The 19,792-nt window shown below is 37.9% G+C and overlaps 1 protein-coding gene across 10 annotated transcripts in view; it reads right to left on the reverse strand.

Moving 5' to 3' along the window:
* ABCC9 (ATP binding cassette subfamily C member 9) overlaps positions 1 to 19,792 on the reverse strand; it is a 149,437-nt gene that overhangs the window by 102,662 nt on the left and 26,983 nt on the right. For all 10 annotated transcript variants that reach the window (XM_067695875.1, XM_067695883.1, XM_067695881.1 and 7 more), the window contains 6 exons: positions 19,515 to 19,670; positions 18,211 to 18,345; positions 15,795 to 15,957; positions 11,610 to 11,650; positions 10,543 to 10,685; positions 2,761 to 2,869 (listed from right to left, as the gene is read on the reverse strand). In XM_067695875.1, the coding sequence (XP_067551976.1) occupies positions 2,761 to 2,869; positions 10,543 to 10,685; positions 11,610 to 11,650; positions 15,795 to 15,957; positions 18,211 to 18,345; positions 19,515 to 19,670 (747 nt within the window). The remainder of the gene's footprint in view (positions 1 to 2,760; positions 2,870 to 10,542; positions 10,686 to 11,609; positions 11,651 to 15,794; positions 15,958 to 18,210; positions 18,346 to 19,514; positions 19,671 to 19,792) is intronic.

Here is a 19,792-nt window from a genome sequence, read left to right on the forward strand (position 1 = left end):
TGACTTCATGTTCTTCACAAAACTAAGGAGAGGTTGGGAGGAGGAGACGTGTTGACAGAGATTGGAGTCGGAGTCTCACAGATGTAATTTGAAGAAACTCTGGCTCTAGACTGTCACTAATTCTCCGTGGAGACTCTGCAGCCAAAACCACTTAACTCTAAGCTTTTACAGAATACATAGCATCTTAAGCGCTCTCAAGTAGGAGTTTCCATTAGTGTTCTTTTCAAACACACAGCTTTTTTCTCTTCATTTTTAAAAGTTTGTCATTTGTGGTTTGGCCCATCAGCAGTGATGAATGGCCCCGAAAGACATCAGAAGTCCAGTCTGGTTTCAATAACTCTGAAGATACTGGAGGCAACTGAAGGGGATTCTTTTTTCCTTCCAACCTTTGCTCAGTTCAATATTTCTCCTATCCCTCATCTCATACAAACCACTCTTCAGATTTCCCTCACTCCACTCCCTCAAACTTGACCTCCTCTGTTCCCTTTCCTGAGGTCATCTCACTCTGCTCATCCCTACATCTCTGAAAGATGATCTATCAAGTTCTTTGGGAATCTCCTATCATCCAAAGTGAGACAAGGCAGGTTCTAATCAAATGCTTGACTTTCCTGCTGCCTCGAAGTGTACACAGTCTATGACGTGTTCCTGTCTTGTTGTCCGTGTCCACACAAGAGCACACAAGCATTTTCAGGCTTTGTTACTGCAGTGTCTACAAGCATGGGTGGTGGCTCCTACTCAGACAAAATCACACCTGCTCAAGAAAATAACTCGACAGAGAGTAAAAAAATAACTCCAGAAAAGCAGAAGAAATCAGCAAGTCTAAAGACAGCCAAGTGCTTGTCTTAACTATTTTTAGCACGATGTGAATAAAAATTTAATATAGACTGACTTCCTGGTGAAGGTTTTCCAAGCCCCAGTCAATTCCTGTCAGGAGACTGCACATGCATTTTTGTTTGGTTACATAAATGGTAAATGTATTAACATTTTTCTCTAATAGTAAATGAATAACTAATTATTAACTTATAATTTATTTTAGAAGAACTTCTTTCTACTTTACTGTTATGAAATACACATATTAATTTTAAAGACTTTCTTCAGAATTTTTCAGACACGGCTTTCAAGAAAATGGTTTAATCCAGTCCCATTAAATATCATCTAATGGCCAGTGGCTCTTAAATTTACATCTCCAAGGGGGATTTCTCTTCTTAGATGCCAATAAATATCTCAAAATTATCATGTGCAAAATATACCTCTTGATTCCACCTCAACAGCAACCTACTCATTCCTCAGCTTCCCTATTTCAGTTATTGGCTCCACCGTCTACCCAGTAGTCAAGCCAATAACCTAGGATTCATCCTTGAGTCTTCTTTCTCCCTCATCCCCTCCATTCAACCTATCAGCCAGTGTTTATCAGCTCAGCCTAAAAAGTGTGCGCTGAACTTGATAGCTTCTTCTCAAGGTCCACTGCAACTGCAACAAAAACAAACTCCAACCATCATCATTTGTCTATGTTATTATAATGACCTCTTTACTGATTTATCTGTTCTCTTCTTGTTCCCAATGACAACTCTTCACCCAGCAGCCAGAGTGATCCTTTAAAAATATATGCAAAATTATATGAGTCCCTTCTTTAAAACCCTCCAAACTCTTTCCCTGGTTTACAGGACTCTCAGTCCTTGTTCTTACCTCGTCTTATCCTCCCTTCTTTACCAGGCTTCAGCCATAGTGCTCCTCTGTTCCTTGAACACACCAAATTAATTCCCACCTCAGGGTCTTTGCATCTGCCAGTTCTCTGCCTGAAATGATCTGGCCCCTTTTCTAGGTCTTTGCAGAAGAAGTACCTACTCTTCATTCAGGTCTCAGCTCAAATGCCAGCTCTTCAGAGGGGCCTCCTGGGAAATGACCACCCTGCTTAGAGGATCCCAGTCACTCTCTAATATCTTCTTTTTTTTTATTTTCTTCCCACAGGGAATTGATCTCACTTTTTTACTTGTTTATCATCTGACTCCTGCCTCAAGAAAGCAAACTCTGTGACAAGAAAGATCTTGCCTGCCTTGTTCAGAGCTACATCGCTAGGTCTTGGCACAAAGCACAGGGTAGCTGATAAGTCTGGAAATACAGGTAAATATATAATACACGTTATAGTCCAGGTAAAACATGACAAAATAACATTGTGTTTCCAGGCTTTATGTAAATATGAGTAAATATTTGTGCAATGGATGAATAAACTGGTTCAGGAGTTAAAAGACTCAGGTTTGAATTCTGCCTCTCCCACTAAAATCTTGTGACTCTATTCAAACCGTACAACATGCAAATGAATATATGCATCTAGAAAACAAAATAGGTAACGTAGTGTACTATATAAATGAGTCAAAAGACATAACGTATCCAAAAAGCACTTTGGAAACCAAAAAGTATAACATAGTTAAAGGTATTATAAGCATATGGTACAAGAGTTGTAAGCTTATTTTGTATGATTTTTATATAAAGCCTGGGGTAGACAACCTCTCTATTTCCTTTTGAACTGAACATGAGGTGTCCCTCTTGGGATAATCCTTTGATGACTTAGACAGACGAGCCTTCTACATTTTTTTTATCGATTTTAGACTTGTAAGGTTTTTTACAGAAGCAGGCGGCAATTTTTTCTTCATATAGGTTAAAAGTAAAGCGTGCGATTTCTTCTAATTGCATCCACTTTCAATCATCCATCCTCAGGACTGTCCCTTATTCACAGCTCCCGTAACAAAGAAAAGCACTTACGGCTCCAGTGTGCTTCTTACAGGATTCAAATGGAAGAGAACCTTCCCCAGTCAGCCAGCTGTCCTCACCAATCTCATCACTCAAGAGAAACTCATTCAGCTTTTGAACACTGCAAAAGGCAAACAAGCAAGCACACAATAAGGGATAAAAATAAAACCACCACCAATGAAGTTCTACCCAAATAAACAAACTTTTCCCCCACTGTTACCATGGTAAGCAAGCCAACTCTGAGAGTCATTTCTCAGGACCAATCGGGAATTCAGCTAGGATGCTGGGGACTGACGGGCTCCCAGCACCTGGGGTTTTCAGAGCTTAAAATGAAAAATCTCAGAAAAACCACAACCAACTGGTCACCCTAAATTCAACCAACTCTCCTTTGCACTTTTTTTTTTTTTGCAATTGTATTTCTAGTCAAAGACAATAGAATTGGAGAGGGACTTGAAACAGGGTGGTTAAAAAAAAATAACACCAACGAAGGAAGTATCATTATTCTCATTTTACAAATGAAGGGAAATAAGGTACAGGGCAGTTAAGTAAAAACATACAGCATATAACACACGGATCATGGGTCCCTGCATACTATGCTACTTTGCTTAAGCACTACTGTATATATTGGACATATTTTCACAACCTGGCAAGGAGAGGGCCCTCTAGAATATTACTACGCAAAACGTTGGCCAAGATCAGTGGCATCAACATCACCTGGGAGCTTACTCGAAACTTAGAATCTCAGGCCCCACCCAAGACCTCCTGAGTCAAAATCTACATTTTAAGAAGATCCAGAGATGCTTCATAAGCACAGTACAGTTGGAGAAGCCCTGTTCTAGAAGAGTAATTTACAAACATTCTTTCCTGTGTTCTCCAGGGTCTCCAGAGGCTGCACACAAGACCCCTTGGCCCCCTTACCCCACCCATTCTAATTTTCTCAAACCAGTGTCATAGGATCAAGAGTAAAACGAATCGAAGAACACAATTTGAAAACATCCTCCCATAAATAAAATGATACACTACAGAAAAGTCTGTGAAGTTGAAAAGACAAGAAATGCTCCTTCTAGCACGCTAAGATGCTAACAGTGGGCAAACTGGCCTGGCACCTGCGGCATCACATACAGGGGAAAGATTGCCGTTAGTAGGAAACTAGAAAATACACATTTGAAACAAAAGGTTTTTTTATTTTTCATTTCAGCTTGTAGTCAAGCTAAGTGCCTCCAGACAAGTCTGCAGAGTTTGTTTTTGTGACAGACTAAAAAATGAAGAAAAGTAAATTCAATTCAGTCTGTTGCCCATGAACTTTAAGCTCTTTAGCCTTGCATGTCATAGAAACCGCTTCCTTCCTTTGGAAACATAAAGGTAGATAAAATCCACTAGGGCAGTCTAACTATTAACTTCTAAATTTCATTTACAGGAAACTAAAAGAAATAATTTTTTCATTCTTTTTTTTATTGAAGTATAGTTGACTTACAATATCATGTTAGTTTCAGGTGTACAGCACAGAGATTCAGATATATATATCTACAGACATATATATATATATATCTCTACATATATACATCCTTTACAGATTCTTTTCTCTTATAGGTTATTAAAAAATATTGAGTATAGTTCCCTGTGCTATACAGTAGGTCCTTGTTGGTTATCGATTTTATATATAGTAGTGTTTATAGCTTAATCCATAAAAGTAATTTTTTAATTGAAGTATAGTTGATACAATATTATATAAGTTACAGGTGTACAGTATAGTGAGTCACAGTTTTTAAAGGTTATACCCCATTTATATTAATAATTATAAAACACTGGCTATATTCCCTATGTTGTATAATACATCTTTGTAGCTTATTTTATACATAATAATTTGTACCTCTTAATGCTCTACCCTCTATGTTGCCCCTTCCCCCTTCCCTCTCCCCACTGGTAACTACTAAAGCGAACCACTTGTTCTCTATATCTGTGAGCCTGTTTCTTTTTTGTTATATTCATGAGTTTGTTGTATTTTTTAGATTCCACTAAAAAAAATTATTGTTTAAGGAAAGCTTTGGCTGAATAATGCTCCATTTTATGTATATGCTGCATTTTGTTTATTCATCAATTGAGGGACATTTGGGTTGTTTCACTTTTTGGCTATTGTGAATAATGCTGCTATGAAGATGAATGTACAAATATCTATTCAAGTCCCTGCTTTCAATTCTTTTGGGTATACACCCAAAAGTAGAATTGCTGAATCATATGGTAATTCTATGTTTAATTTTTTGAGCATCTGCCATACTTTTTTTCATGGTTCTGGAATTCCTGACTTACTTAAATATATTCAAGTTATGACTACATGGCTGAACCTTGAAAACATTATGCTAAATAAGATAAGCCAGGCACACAAAAAACAGAAATTGCATAATTCCACGTATATGAGGTAGATAGAATAGTCAAATTCATACAGACAGAAAGTCAGTGGTGGTCCAGGGTCTGGAAGCAGAGGTAGGTACAAGGGGAGTTATCGTTTAGTGAGTACAGAATTTAATTTGAGAAATTGAAAAAGTTCTGGAGAGGGATTGTGGTGATGTTTGCACAACACTGTGAATGGACTTAATGCCACTAAACTGTACACTTAAAGCGATTTAAATGATAAGTTTTATGTTATGTATATTTTACTGCAATTTTAAAAAGAATTTCAGAACCAAAAAAAGAAAGAAGAGCTCTGGGTTTTGTCCTATCTTTGAGTCTTTGACAGCAAAGCCTGATCCCATAGATCTGAAAGACGGTGTTAGAAATGCCTTAGGAATGGCATTTTATTCATCTTAAATGGCAGTATCCTTTCACTTCTACAGACTTTGTTATTCTGTTCCAAGGTTTAGAAGAGATTAGATTTTAAGGAGCACAACTTTGTCCATCAAAGGAATACCTTTCAGACAACCTCACACTGTGTCTCTGCACACAAAGGCAAGTATGGGGCCAAGTTCGTGTGCCTTTGTAACTAAGTCCAGCAGCTCCTGGTACACGTTACTCAATGAATGTTTGCTGAATCAATCAAAGAAGGAATAAACCAATGATTCAGACATTTAATAAGTAAGGTCAGTTGATTCAATTCTCCATTTCACTTTCTAGCACACACAAATCTTACTGAAGCTTTTATGAAATTAATGAGACCCATTCTTGCTGAATATCAGGAAGCAATGGTCCCTGAGCGTGACTGGAGCATGGGGAGAACTTCTTTCCTCTTCATAAGATCCTATCATGGAACTCCAATTACAATAAACATCGGAGGATCCAACACTGGCACTTTTCTGAATCTCACCCTCCATTTCCCCTCCCCATTCCCATTATTCCAGGCTCTCTGGCTTAGGGTCCCTTGCACTATTTTTTTTGTTTTGTTACTGTCTATCTCTCCCACTAGACTCTGAACTCTTTAAAAGTGAAAATTTTCATCTTCAGAATCTAGCCCAGTGCCAAAAATATAACATAGCAATTCCTCAAGAAGTGTCTGGTGAATGAATAGGTAATACAAAAAACATTTCCTGTTCATATGAGCGCCTTTCAGAACTCACAGAGGCAAAACAACTATGGAAAATGCATGAATCCTGACCAAGGGTGAAGTAATTTCTACCATGCTGCCAGGGTTATATTTTTAAAATGCAAATACGCTCCTACAACAGTCCTCTCCTTAAAATAACAAATGGCCACCCTGCGCCTTTCAGCATCCTTGGCGTCATCTACAGGCTGATTGGGATTTTACTCTCCAGCTTCATCTCCCAGTGCTTTCCTCATCAGGACCTTTCTCCAACTACAAGCAATTACCTTTAGCCCCCAGAAGGTACCAAGATCTCTCACCTCTCTGCTCACCCCTTCCCCTTGCATACATTACTCCCTCACACAGAATATGTTTTCCCTTTTTATTCAACTGGCCAAGTCCTACCTCTTCTTTAAGATGCCATGAAGGAGCTATCACTGCCTTTAAACCTTTACTGACCGGACTGTCTCCCTTCTCCCTTGATAAGCTTCAATGAGCCTCATATGTGGCCCATGGTATTCTGTGTAGTGCTCTATCACAGCATAACATGCGTGTTGTAATTACCTTCCCTTCCCAGTCTCTCCAGCTAGACTGTGGACTCCTGTGGATTTCACTCCATCTTTCATCTTTGCCATCCCCAATGCCTAGCAAGGTACCTGAACTGCTTAATAAATGAATGTGAATCCACAGAAAGATACATCCCTGAAGCATGAAACGGAGTTCAATAAAATCATGTTAAATTAGTAAAATGGAGATTTGTTAAATATCTAAAATATATAGGCAATGTGCTGGGCATTTTTCATGTATTATCTCATTTAATTCTCCCAACCACCATAAGCAGGAACCATTATGATGCTCATCTGATAAGTGTGGAAGCTGAGCCATAGAGGCACCAAATAATATGCTTGTGGTTGAACAGTGAGTATTCCATGGCTGTGCAGGTATTGAAAGCAGGTAAACTTGATACCAAACAATTCCCTATCCTGCCTCCATCACCTTTAAGTTTAGTGTTTTACTAATTTCTCATTTGTTTAGGTAATTCATCAATGTATTTAAGGTTTTGTTACCGATGATATTTTTTCACTTTTCAAGTTTGGGTGTTTATATACAGCTTGAGTACCTTGGACAGGTGCTATGTTTTGGGGAAATAACTGATTTTGTTGCTGGCAGTTATGTGTTTTCTTGTGGAAACCATGAAAGTTTTGTAAATGTGGACCAGGTCAACCTGCGAGCATGTTCTACGATAAATATAGTAACAATTTATTTGATTGAAGGTAATCACAGTAGACTAGCCAAGGGTACTTTCCTTTGGGAGGTAAATGAGAGAAAGGACACAGAGTTATCTTCCACCAAAGCAAGGGATTAGTTTTACACATTTTTTTCCTTGGTAAATAACATCTCTGGATATAGATACTGCATTGTACATCAAGTACCAGAAACCTAAACTCAAATTATTTATAAAGGATACAATATAGCAACTCAACCTTTTCCTCCAGAAAAGCAAAACACATAAACTATTTTCTTACAAATAAAGCAAAGAGGACAAGTAAAGCAAGCATCATGAAAAAAATCACTAATTCAAATATTTTAATATTTTAGAAACTAGTGACTTTCCTACTTTTCTTCATTTCTTCCCTCCGTTTTGCAAATGTAGACGAACACATCACCATAAAAGGTCCAGAAAACTCAAATGATGTGGGGTGCTGGGGTTACTAGGAGATAACCTGAATCTTAACTGCCTCTTTCTTGCATTTTATTATATATACATAAGATCCCACCCAGCGAGCACCACAAAAGACAATTTTGTCTAACAAGCTAAACATTTTTAAAAGAAAGCATAGAATTTTCTCGAAGCAACGAATTTTACATGGCATGGAATTTTCCTCCAGCAGAGAAGTTTACACATCTCTTACAGGCACACGTAACACAAGTCGCGGAGTATGCTGCACCCTATTCTAACCCACCAAATTTCTGAATGCATCTCAGAGTGTAGCAAAGAACTTATGACTTCCACAGTCCTGAAGAGGAGGTTTCAAAATCAGCTAACCAAAGTCTCCGATTATAAACAGGCTGCTCAACTCGCTGTGGGCCAACTGGCATTAAAGCCTGGTCACGGGTTCCCAGGCAGAGGAAATGCCAAGCCCAGTCCACACTGGGAAAGACGCTCATTTGGGTTCCGAGAACCGGCACACGGTGGGAAAAAGGACTGGCCTCCTCTGTTGACTGGTCATCTCCCTAGGACCCACAAATCAACCACTGAAATTCATTTTAGAGAAGCAAGTTTTTATAAGCTGATTCTATTTGGCCTATGGCTTGGGAAATCTGGAGCTGAGCCCTGAAAACAGACTGGTCTTTATCAAACTGGCAAATGCCTTTTCCCTGGAACGTACAGAAGAGAGAGTGCTACGCAGAAATATACAGTGATCACGATCCACCCTCAGCTTTACTAGGATTTACTACAGCAGGACTGTATACTATGGACTTGGGGAAACCCACACTCCTAGATTTATTAATTTTTTTTCACAGTAACTCTTAAAAGTCCTTTCGGTGCTTGGTAACCTCCTGATTTCAGAGGACTGATCTATTCTTAGTTATCAACTGCTTTCTATTTGACTTGTAGCACAAAGTCAAATTCAATTAAAAAGGCAACCATGAGAGGGACAGCTATTAAGTGGAGAAAATGAAAATAAGAACCAAAATAGCAGACTCTGGCCATTTATCAGTTTTATTGTTTGAAGTCGCTTCCCTTCCAGAGCACTGCCTAATTTGGAAGTGGTGCTACAGAAATCAGTCAGTGATCCGTACAAATGTTTCAGAAGTCAGAACAATAAGAAAATGAGGGCAGATGAGGTCAGAGGGCCTGAGCTTTAAACTCTTAACAGCTCCAGAATCTGTTACTAACAGCATATCTTACAGAATAGGATCGAAATCTTGTTAAGGTATTAGTGTAAAAAATCAGAACTTGGTTTATAGTAAGATAAGGTATATGAATTTTAATGATATTTGGTATTAAGTCTTTGTTAAGCCAATATAAACGATTGCCTAAAACTAGAGGTTCTGGTATCTTGAATATTAAAAAATAGTTTGCTTAACAATACATAGACATTGGGAAAGTATTTCATTTTAAAGGACCTTACAATAGATGCTCTACATTGCTGTTATGACAACACTATGCTTAGTATATTTAAGGCCTCAATTTTCCTTCTGTATTGAAACATCTTGGCATTTCTTTCAAAGGCCAGATATAAATATGATAATGACTGTTTATGAAACATGCTGAGGTTTTATAAGGTTTATAAGACCTTATAGCAAAAAGCAAAATACCACTCTAAGACTACCTTGTTTATAATATAGACTGAAACATAGCTACGGCACTATAGCACATACAGGGTAGCATAATACAGTATGGTAACATATTTATTATAAAATACAAGTAAAAATGGTGGGGAAATGGTCATTATCAGACCACGTCTATTTTTATGGGAAATTGTGACTCTGAGATAAAGTCTACACTGCTTAGCAACCTATAGAAGTACACTTAAAATTAACAAAACACTGCACTCAGTTTTGCAAAGTTTTTTCCATTTTCAGAGACTGTGAGCCTGGATTTTTTTTTGGGGGGCCAAATTAAACTAAAATTAAAACAGAAAATATGTATTGATATGAACATTCTCCATCACTGCCGGTAAAAACATAAACTGGCCCAGCTTTGCTGGAAAATATTATGGCCATATTCATTACAAAAAACTTAAAAATCTGTACACATTTTGACCTACGTCTCCTTCAATGGAAAACAACATGGCCATACTCATCAAGGGCATTAAGAAGATGCATCTATGAACAAGTATCACCACTTCTAGAAATCTGACTTTAGAAAATAATCAGAGAAAAGTTTAAAGATAAAAAGATGCTTCTCTCAAATGTAATTTACATTATTTATGTTACATGGGTGAAAACAGAAACATTCTAAATGTCTAAGAAAGAGGTAACCATTAAGTAAATTAGAATACTTCCCAACAATGGAATATCATGTAGCCAATAAACGTAATGTATTATGGTCTTAATGAGGGGAAAATTAACCCTCCAAAGTTCAAAATTTTTATTTTAGAATAATTATTTTTATATGAAATAGATAAAAGACTGAAAGGTAGCATACCAAAATTTTAACAAGTTATCTCTGGGCAGTGATTTGGATGTTCTTTTGATACTTTTTCTAACTTACTACCATGAACAGATAGCATTTCTATAATCAAGCAAAGAACTCCAGACATTCCAGCACATACCTGATGATGGCTTTGACGGCAAACCTGACCACAGTGGAGAGCAGGAAGAGAGGGGTGACCAGGATGTGGAAGAGAGACAGTGAAGCAAAGGCCTCCGCAGGTTTGAGATTGTTCCCGCTGGCATACGCATGCGTCACAAATGTCTGTGCATAGAAAGGATTTTAGAGAAAGCTAGAGAAAGGTTCACAAATACTTGTTCAATTTTACAAGCCTAACAAATTCTACTATGCCAATATGTCCATTGCAACTCTGAAAAATATAATACAATTACTTCATCCGAATCACTCCCTAAGAAAAATAACACTTGCTATTGGTAGAGTACTTAATGGTTTACATTCATTCTAGCAGTAAACTTGTGAAAGGGGCAAAACAGATTCTATTGACGGATTAGAAAACTAACTTCTGTCAGATTACTGAGATGGGGGAATAACCATGAGAGAATCCAGAGTTCTTAACACCTACTCAGGCTCTTTCCAACCAATACTAAATTTTCTGAGAGAAAAAAGGAAACATTCCAATGTTTTAGGGTCTCTATTGTAGATCTTTCCTAAAGTCGCCAACAATGGTGTCCAAGGCAGACTTGTTTACAAATATTTCTAAGTATAATACTAGTTCCTGGGTTTGTCCTTTTTGTTTGAAATATAATGTAATCATTTAACATTTTCCAGTTGTTGATCTAGCACTATCTTGTAAGAATGTCCAGGAACCAGGTCATGGAGGTTAGGACAGTAAATTTTCAACCTCTGCTAATTTTGCTCCCCAGGATACATCTGGCAGTGTCTGGGGATATTTTTGATGGTACTAACGGCATCTAATAAGAAGCCAGGGATGCTGCTAGACATCCTAATGCAGAGGACAGGTTCTCACAACAAAGAATTAATTATTGGGCCCAAAAAGGTCCACAGTGCCACGGATGAGAAACCCCGGATTAGAACTATCACGATGGAGACAGCAAAGAGAAAACTGAAGGTGAGGTAATATATGTTACCACCCACCCATTCTTGTTCCTAAGTCATTTCTGAACACTGACTTAAGTCCATTTCTTAAGGTAAGGAAAAGTGGCTTACAGCAAGAACAGCTGCTATGGGAATTGCCGCGTTCATGAAGACTGTGGAAAGAAACCAAATACATTAGTTTCAGTGAACTGTGAGACATTTCAGTAACTTTAATTAATCATCAATTATTACTCTAACTTTCCTTGAAGACAGGAAAGACCAAGTACATTAAGTAACATTTTTGTCTTGAGTCCACAAACATTTCCCAGCTGGTATTTCCTGGTTCACAGTTGTGAACTCCCATAGGTGAGACTTAACCAGAAAATGTGAAAAATTATTTTTTTTATGAAATGTTACAAAGAGCAAAATTTAGATAAAGTTATTAGAATTTAACACATATGCATTCTTCAGAGTATTCACGGTCTGTATTTTGTTTGGTCCACTAAACTAACTTAAAAACATAAAAATTGGGATATTACACAGATAAAAAGAATTTGACATCACGTGAAAAATCTCCTTCCAGCAGTGATATTAATTTTCACTAATAGACCTTTTGTTTAATAAAATAGCTCCATATCCTGGACCCTCTGCTAGTTTAAATATCTCTCCAGGAATATATTGCACTATCACTTGATAAACATAATATGCAGAACTGAAATGAGAAAAACTCATACTTAGGCTAAAATACTAGCATTTGGAAGTAATAGGAAAAATAAAAAGCCAAGTTGATGATTTGTAGTTATTTTGTCATAAACCATAGAGTTTTAGGAACGGAGGACCAAAAAGTAACTGCATTGTTGGTAACAGGGCCAGGCAATGGCAGAGCAAGAACTATAATCTAGTTTTCTTGATGCTCAGAAGACAGTCCATCTAAAAACTATCACCAGCTCTCATGATCTGCTCTCATGAACTGTCCTTACCACTGTGTACAGACTCAGCCTGTGCTTCTGAAGGTCCAGAGGTGGCTTAGCTATCAAATCTGAATTCTTGTACGGTACCAGCAATCCAAACACGGCTCTGAGACTCATAACAGTCCAGATGAATAATCATGTTTCTGTCTTCACCTTTCTCTGGCTATTATTACCTTTTTTTCCTAAGTGTATTTCATTCTTTTCCTCCACATCATGATTTATAACTCATTCTAAATATCTTTAAATAAGTAATCTCCTCCTGATGAGGAAGAGTGAGAGCAGTTGCTATTTTACTAAAACCTATTTATTTGGCACTCTGCACCCAGTGCAGGTTATCAGGGACCCTTCCTACCTCATCATAAAGATGAGGATGAGACGCCCGAGGTCACACAGCTGGGCTCCTCAGACCGTACTCACCACCACTTCACTCTGCCACTACTCAACAACTCACAATTACTGAGGTATGATGGGAGTGCCTTCTCCTATTTAATGATTACAACTACCCTGCGCAATAATGAGGAAACAACTTAGGAAAGATGAGTAACAGGCAGGATTCCAAACTAGGAGATGACAGAGCTTGGATAAAACCCAGACCTTTCTAGTCAAAAGCTTCATGTTCTTCCCACTTCTCCATATAAAACTCTATCAAAGTGAAGAGAGAAAAAATAAAATCGTATCCTTGTCTTTCGCCAAAAAATGAAATTCATGAACAGCACATGACCATTTGGCAGTGGAGATTAGGAAATGATTTAACAGAATCTCTTTTGCCCTCAGATACGATCTCCAGTGGCAAGAACACTGATCATAGAGATGGATCTTCAGTTTTATTAGTATTTATCCTGTTTAACTTTGCTTTTCAATATTTTCCGATACCACAGATTGAGCGCTTTTATGTTTCAGGTGATTTTCTAAACACATTACATACATTATCTTATTTAATTCCCCCAGGTATGCTTAATACTGCCCAACTTCCTGATGAGGAAATCAAGACGCCACCAAATGCTGACCAAGGATGTATAGCAGACCAGTTGCTGAGGCAGGATTTCATTTCAGATCAGTCTGCACTCTAAGACCCAACAGTAACCACTATGTTATACAGTTGACATTTTTCTTTCTTTCTTTCTTTCTTTTTTTTTTTTTTTTTTGGTCTAAACTTATGGTACTCTGCAAATACTATTTACAAAATATTTTTAACAGTGACAGAAGAGTGCCACGTCCACTGCCTCATTTGACCCTCACAATATACCTGTGAGAAAGGTATTATTATTACACCAATTTTTAGAGGAGGAAACTGAGGGAGGTTATTGAACATTAGCCCACTTGCCAGGTGCGTTATACAAAACAATGAGTAGGAAGCCCTTGAGGTAGTGCCTGGAATAGAGTCAATCAACAAGTCAATCAACATTTGCAGCATTCCTTAATCTATTCTAATCCTTACTACAATCCTACATGGTAGAGATTGTTATTTTCCACTGTCACACATGAAAAAATTGAGGCTTGGAGGATAGAAATAGTAACTTGGTCAAAGCCATACTGCTATGAAGTGGTACAACTGAGATTTAGAGCCAGGTCCATTCAACTCAGATACTGGAAGCTCTTCACCACCACCAACGCCATACGTAACCAAATCGGAAAACTTGGAAGTGGTGTTAAGTGGAACTTTACACGACTGATACAAGAATTCCTGCTGCCTATAATCATAAAAACATGATTATGCGTTTTCACCATCATGATTTCTTGTATTTCTTTTCAGTATGGCCTCCTCTGTCCTCTTCTCTTTTGTCTCTGACTTTCAAAAACCAACCCAAATCTTACATAACTGGGTTAAGGTGAGTTAGCAACCCACCTCTGCCATTTAGTAGCTGGATGATTTGGGGGAAATTCAAGTTACTTAAGCTCTCTCCACCTTAATCTTTTAATTTGCAAAATGAAGGTAATAACAGAATCAAAATCTTTGGGGAATTTCCTGACGGTCCAGTGGTTAGGACGCTGCACTTTCAGTGCTGGGGCCTGAGTTCGATCCTGGTCCTGGCCAGGGAACTAACATCCTGCAAGTCATGTGGCATGGCCCAAAAAAAAAGAATCAAAATCATTGGGCTGTTGTGAGGATTAAATAGGACGATATATGTAAAGCTACTTATGGCAATAATTGGCTGAGTATCTCAATATATTTTTGTTATTATCATTATTATCATCATTATTTCTGGCTGTATCCATCCTCGCCACGAGAACTTCAGTCCACTGCAGAGAGAAATATATTGTAGGAGCCAGCAGCTTAGAGCACTATCATATAAGCAAGTGAATATCAATCATTCCATCTTCTAGCGTTTTGACACCATATTAGCAGTGGTGCGGAGCTGGAAGATAAATCTCCTCCCCATTTCATTTCTAATGTATCCAGCATTAGGGCTAGAATAAATGAGCTATATAAACCAAATATTTTCCTTAAATCCATTTCACAAAAGTAATGTTTATAATCTCTAAGGACTCAAGTAGTTTAGAATTCAAAGGAAACAATCTATAAACCTTCAAAACTTTAAGTTGTTGAAGGTCTGGGGAACAACAGAAATGAGCAAAACTGACACACAAACTAAATCAAATATTAGTGAGAGTAGTTTGGCTAAGTTCAGAAGAATTGTACTAACACGAACTCGTTATTCTTGAGAGCATTCAGTGCCACTCTCTGAGAAAAAAAACAATAATATTTTTGTAGCAATTGCTTTTTAAAAATTAGAGTTGTGGAGAAAATGCTTTGTATTTAAAAAGGTTTGAAAGTGTATTGGAAAAGAGGATTTTATGTGAATGCAGTTTGGCTTCTTTCAACTGGAAATGCTGACACTGTTTTCTCCTCAATTTTCAAAACTGGCATTTCACATGCAATCTTCGAGGAAACATAATAACATAAACTCCCAAAGAGACAGGGAAGACAACCTCACATAATTTTTAAGGATGTCTGGGGACAAGAAGATCAACAGTATTACAGTCAAATCAATTTAAATAAATGTTTACTGAAAACCCACGATGCATCCCAACTGTAACTGATAAGAGGGTTTCAATTATCAGTACCATCCCCATTTTACAGATGAAGAAACCAAGGATTTCGGATGTCAAGTAACATGGCAAAGACACACATTTGTAAAGAACTGAATTCAGGTCTACTTGACTCTTAGCTTGTCCTAACTCTGCTCTTTAAATTTAAATAACCTCGCGTGGCTAGCGGCTATTGGACCACACAAATGGAGAAAATAAATGGGCTTCCTCTGATGCCCAGGATGCCTCAATGATCACAAGTTAAAGTGAACAGACCACATGTTTTTCGGTGGTCCTCAGAGCAACAGCAACTTACTGGAGAGTGATGTATAAAGAGCAAAGGTTTTGAGACTGGATAGTTCTTTCATTCTTGTTTCTTCCACACTCTTGCAAAAGATGTGCTCCCAGGCGTACAACTTTAGAAGTTTGATGCCTTTCAGTATTTCATTTGTTTTCTTCAGTCTCTCAGTGGAATAATCCTATAAAAGAAAGGAATAAAAAACAATGCAAGCTGCATCCAAGTGAATCAGAGAGGCAATACCACACGCTAGATAGGGATTGAGGAGAGCGTGATTTCTGCCTGGCTCTGAGTCTAATGATGGCTGTGAGATTCCCGGGAGAAGCAATGAAACTCTCTGTACTGCTGCCTCCAGTGTGAAAATGAAGAGTTGAATGAGACGGCCTCAAATTTCTTTCCACCTAAAAAAACTGTTTATGCCTCTCTTGCTTTGGTTTAAATAAAAGCAGTTTCTTAAGTTTCACATGATTTCCTTGAATAGTATCTGCAGATAACACACACAGACATGTAGGGAAATGATAAAGAGGCTTCCAATGGCTCCTTCTAATATCTGAATCATTTCTTTCTCCCCTCAGAACTATCCCTCATACTTAGGAAAAGAGAAACAATGAATATAAGAAAAGTCAGTCTGCTTCTGATCTGGGAATGTGAGGGTACAGTATTGTGTGTGCTCACACTGAGTCTTCATGAGACACTTATTGAAACCAAGCCTATTGTTTTTAACGTCAAGAAATCTCCACCTCCTTCTTCACAAGCTCTTGTGTAAGGCCTAACTTAGAGGTACTGATTGCTAACCACTCGGATTAACTGTAAAGAGATGTGTAGCAGACCCAAAAGCCTCTCTTTTGTCAACTGTTTCAGTTTCCTCCAAATCTTACATTAGAATTACTAGGAAAGTGCAATATCACCTGTGATCTCTCAAAAGGATCCGCAGAGTGGCAAAAGGCTGATAGGGGGAAGCAAAAGCAGCAAATGATCTGATTTTTTTTGAAGTATAGTTGATTTACGATGTTGTGTTAATTACTGCTGTACAGAAAAGTGGTTCAGCTATACATATACACATTCTTTTTTTATATTCTTTTCCATTATGGTTTCTCATAGGATATTGAATATAGCTCCCTGTGCTCTACAGTAGGACCTTGTTGTTTATCCATTCTATGTATAAATGCTACATCTGCTAACCCCAAACTCCCACTCCATCCCTCCCCCAACCCCTCCCCTTTGGCAACCATCAGTCTGTTCTCTATGTCCCTGATTCTGTTTCACAGATAGGTTCATTTGTGTCATCTTTTAGATTCCACATATAAGTGATATCATATGATATCTGTCTTTCTCTCGCCGACTTACTTCACTTCGTATGATAATCTCTAGCTGCATCCATGTTGCTGCAAATGGCATTAGCAAATGATCTGATTTTATTCACCCTTTTGTCTCTTGAGGGTCTTAAGGGCCTATCAATGACTGCTTTGGTGAGTGAACGAATCAGTATGAATGGCTAAATGAAAGTCAGATGTTGTTTTGTCATGTCCCCTCTTTGTGTCCCTCTTCCACACCTTTCTGTATTCGTGTCCTGGAGTAAAGAGGGTAGATGGCTCAGACAGAAATAATAAGGAACCTCGTCAGAAGCGGCAGAAAAACAAGTGATAAAAACCACTTGTGTGACATGAGACTTGCTTGTCACGGTAGAAACACCAACTTGGGAAACAGTCCACCAGTGGCAGCATCCCTACACTTCACGCCTGATTTACAGACCGCCTTGCTCATATTTAATCAAACTTTATTTCTAAACATGCTGTCAACAATTTTATTATTTGCAAATATTTCTTTAAAAGAAGCCAATTCTTGCTCAAATAAAATGATTTCATGGCAAATTGAAGCCAGAAAGGGTCAATAATGAACCTTTTTCTTGCTTGCCAAGTTGACCACGAACATACTCAGGCAGAGCAGCTGCCACTGAAACACTTCAGTGTAACTCCATAGCTCATCACATGGTCTGATTCAACCCTAGGGACATTTAATTTCAGAAGCGCCAAATCTGACCCTTTATTTGTTCCTCGATCCATTTCTCCCATGTCAGTAATTGACATCCAATGTACGTGTAATCTGAAGTACCCATAAGTGCGTTCTCTAGTACCCGTAAGTATAGGTAAGTGACCTACAAGAAGATCCAAAGCCTCATCACATCATGACTTGTGAAAACATCAGGCATTGGGATTCTTGCATTTACAGTCTAAGACCATTCCGTCTTAGATGTCAAATCCACTTTTAAAAATTGTTGAGCAGCCCAGAAATTTCCCATTTGCTGCCTAAGAACTGAAATGAAATATAATGATTTCCAAATAATCCTGAGTGGTATGTATTAATTTCCTATATTTTAAAAATAAAACCGCATGACTAGATTTTCCTAATAAAGTTTCCAAAAGATGTTACTTACAAGAGTGCTCTTCTGAGCCTCTGCCAACTTTGTAGCAATGAAGTATTGAATGGGCGCCAGGAGCACAATGACAGCAGCACCAACCAACGCGCTGGACCCAAGCAAATTGTAGAGCAGAATCACGCCCATTATGATCTAGCAGGGAAAATACAAGGCAAGGGGAAAAAGAATAGGGGTGTGGGGACCACTGCATGAAAGGATTTTTTTAGTGAAATTACAGTGTTTCTTAATTATTAGATTAAGTGTATTTGGAAGTCAGCTCAACTGTGACAGCTGAGTTTTACTATGATTTATCTGGCGAAGGCTAAATAGCTGGAATTTATTTTTAGTGTCATGATGTGTGCAACTGGTACCGAACCAATTTACTGCACGAAGTTGCAGAGGGGTCCCAAGGATGCTTTCAACCTGAAACAGGCTTCAAATTTTTAAAAGAACACAAAATTTTTCTAGAAAATGTTGTCACCCGCCATAAATTTAACATCCCATATTCTCTTGGAACTGTATTAGCTTTTCAAGGCAAGGGGGATAGAAAGTAAGAACCAGCATCATTATGTAAGAGAACAAGATAGTTGTTTGTGGACTAAGTGATCTGAGCTCGTCAGCTCCTCAATGACCCCAGAAGTCACTTAATGACAAAAAGGGTAGGTCTAACTAAAACCGTGGAGAAGCTAATGTTGGTGCCCCATCTTACCTTACTTCCCTTTTTAAATTTATTTCCCAAACTGAAGACTGAACCATGTAGGCCTAGCCTCTCCTGTTTGCCACCTTCTTCTTCTTTTTTTAAAACTCAGGTTTTAACCCTGTTATCTTCTCTTGTTGTTTTTTTTTTTTCAATTTCCCAATAGCTCAGTTTATCACAGCTCAAGATGTCAACTAATGAATTGTATCCATAGAGTTAAAGCCTTTAACCATGCCTATATGCCAATGATAACAGCTTATTAGTGACCTTCTGGAGGCAATGGCACATTAGTTTAGTGACTAATCAATTAGGCTCTTTGGGAATTCCAATCAAAATGAAAATTCCCTTCAGGTCACCTCTGATGCAGTCATTTAGAAGCAGCCTGGAATTTTTGATGCATTTTAAATTACACCATGTAGGCAGCTACCTAGTTGATCTGTGTATAAACACATTTTGACAAAATAAAACATAGCATATTCTAAATCTTTGTGCCAAGCACTATGAATGATATGCACATGGATTTGGATTTCCATTACAAATGAAAAAACAAACAATAAATTTTAAAACTGATATCTTCTTGTTCTTTTTTCCTCTGCAAATAAGAATCTTACTTATATTGACCTACCTGAACAGGCATAGCCCATAGATTGGGACACAGGAACAAGAACCACATGAGTTGATTGGTTTCAATGGCAACCAAGTTATTGATCTGACCCAGGGTCATCTCACCCATGGATAAATTAGATGTAGAAAGCCGCAGGATTTTATTGTATATCATGGCCTGAAAAAAAAAAAAAAAAGAAATGTACTTGAAGCTCTAAACTTAATAATCAACATTATGCTTATTTATTTTCATTGAAAAAAATAACTTTTTAAAAATTTTTGAAAAAAAGGAGAAAAACC

Source organism: Pseudorca crassidens, chromosome 11, assembly GCF_039906515.1.
Source record: "Pseudorca crassidens isolate mPseCra1 chromosome 11, mPseCra1.hap1, whole genome shotgun sequence".
In the NCBI taxonomy this organism is placed as follows: domain Eukaryota; kingdom Metazoa; phylum Chordata; class Mammalia; order Artiodactyla; family Delphinidae; genus Pseudorca; species Pseudorca crassidens.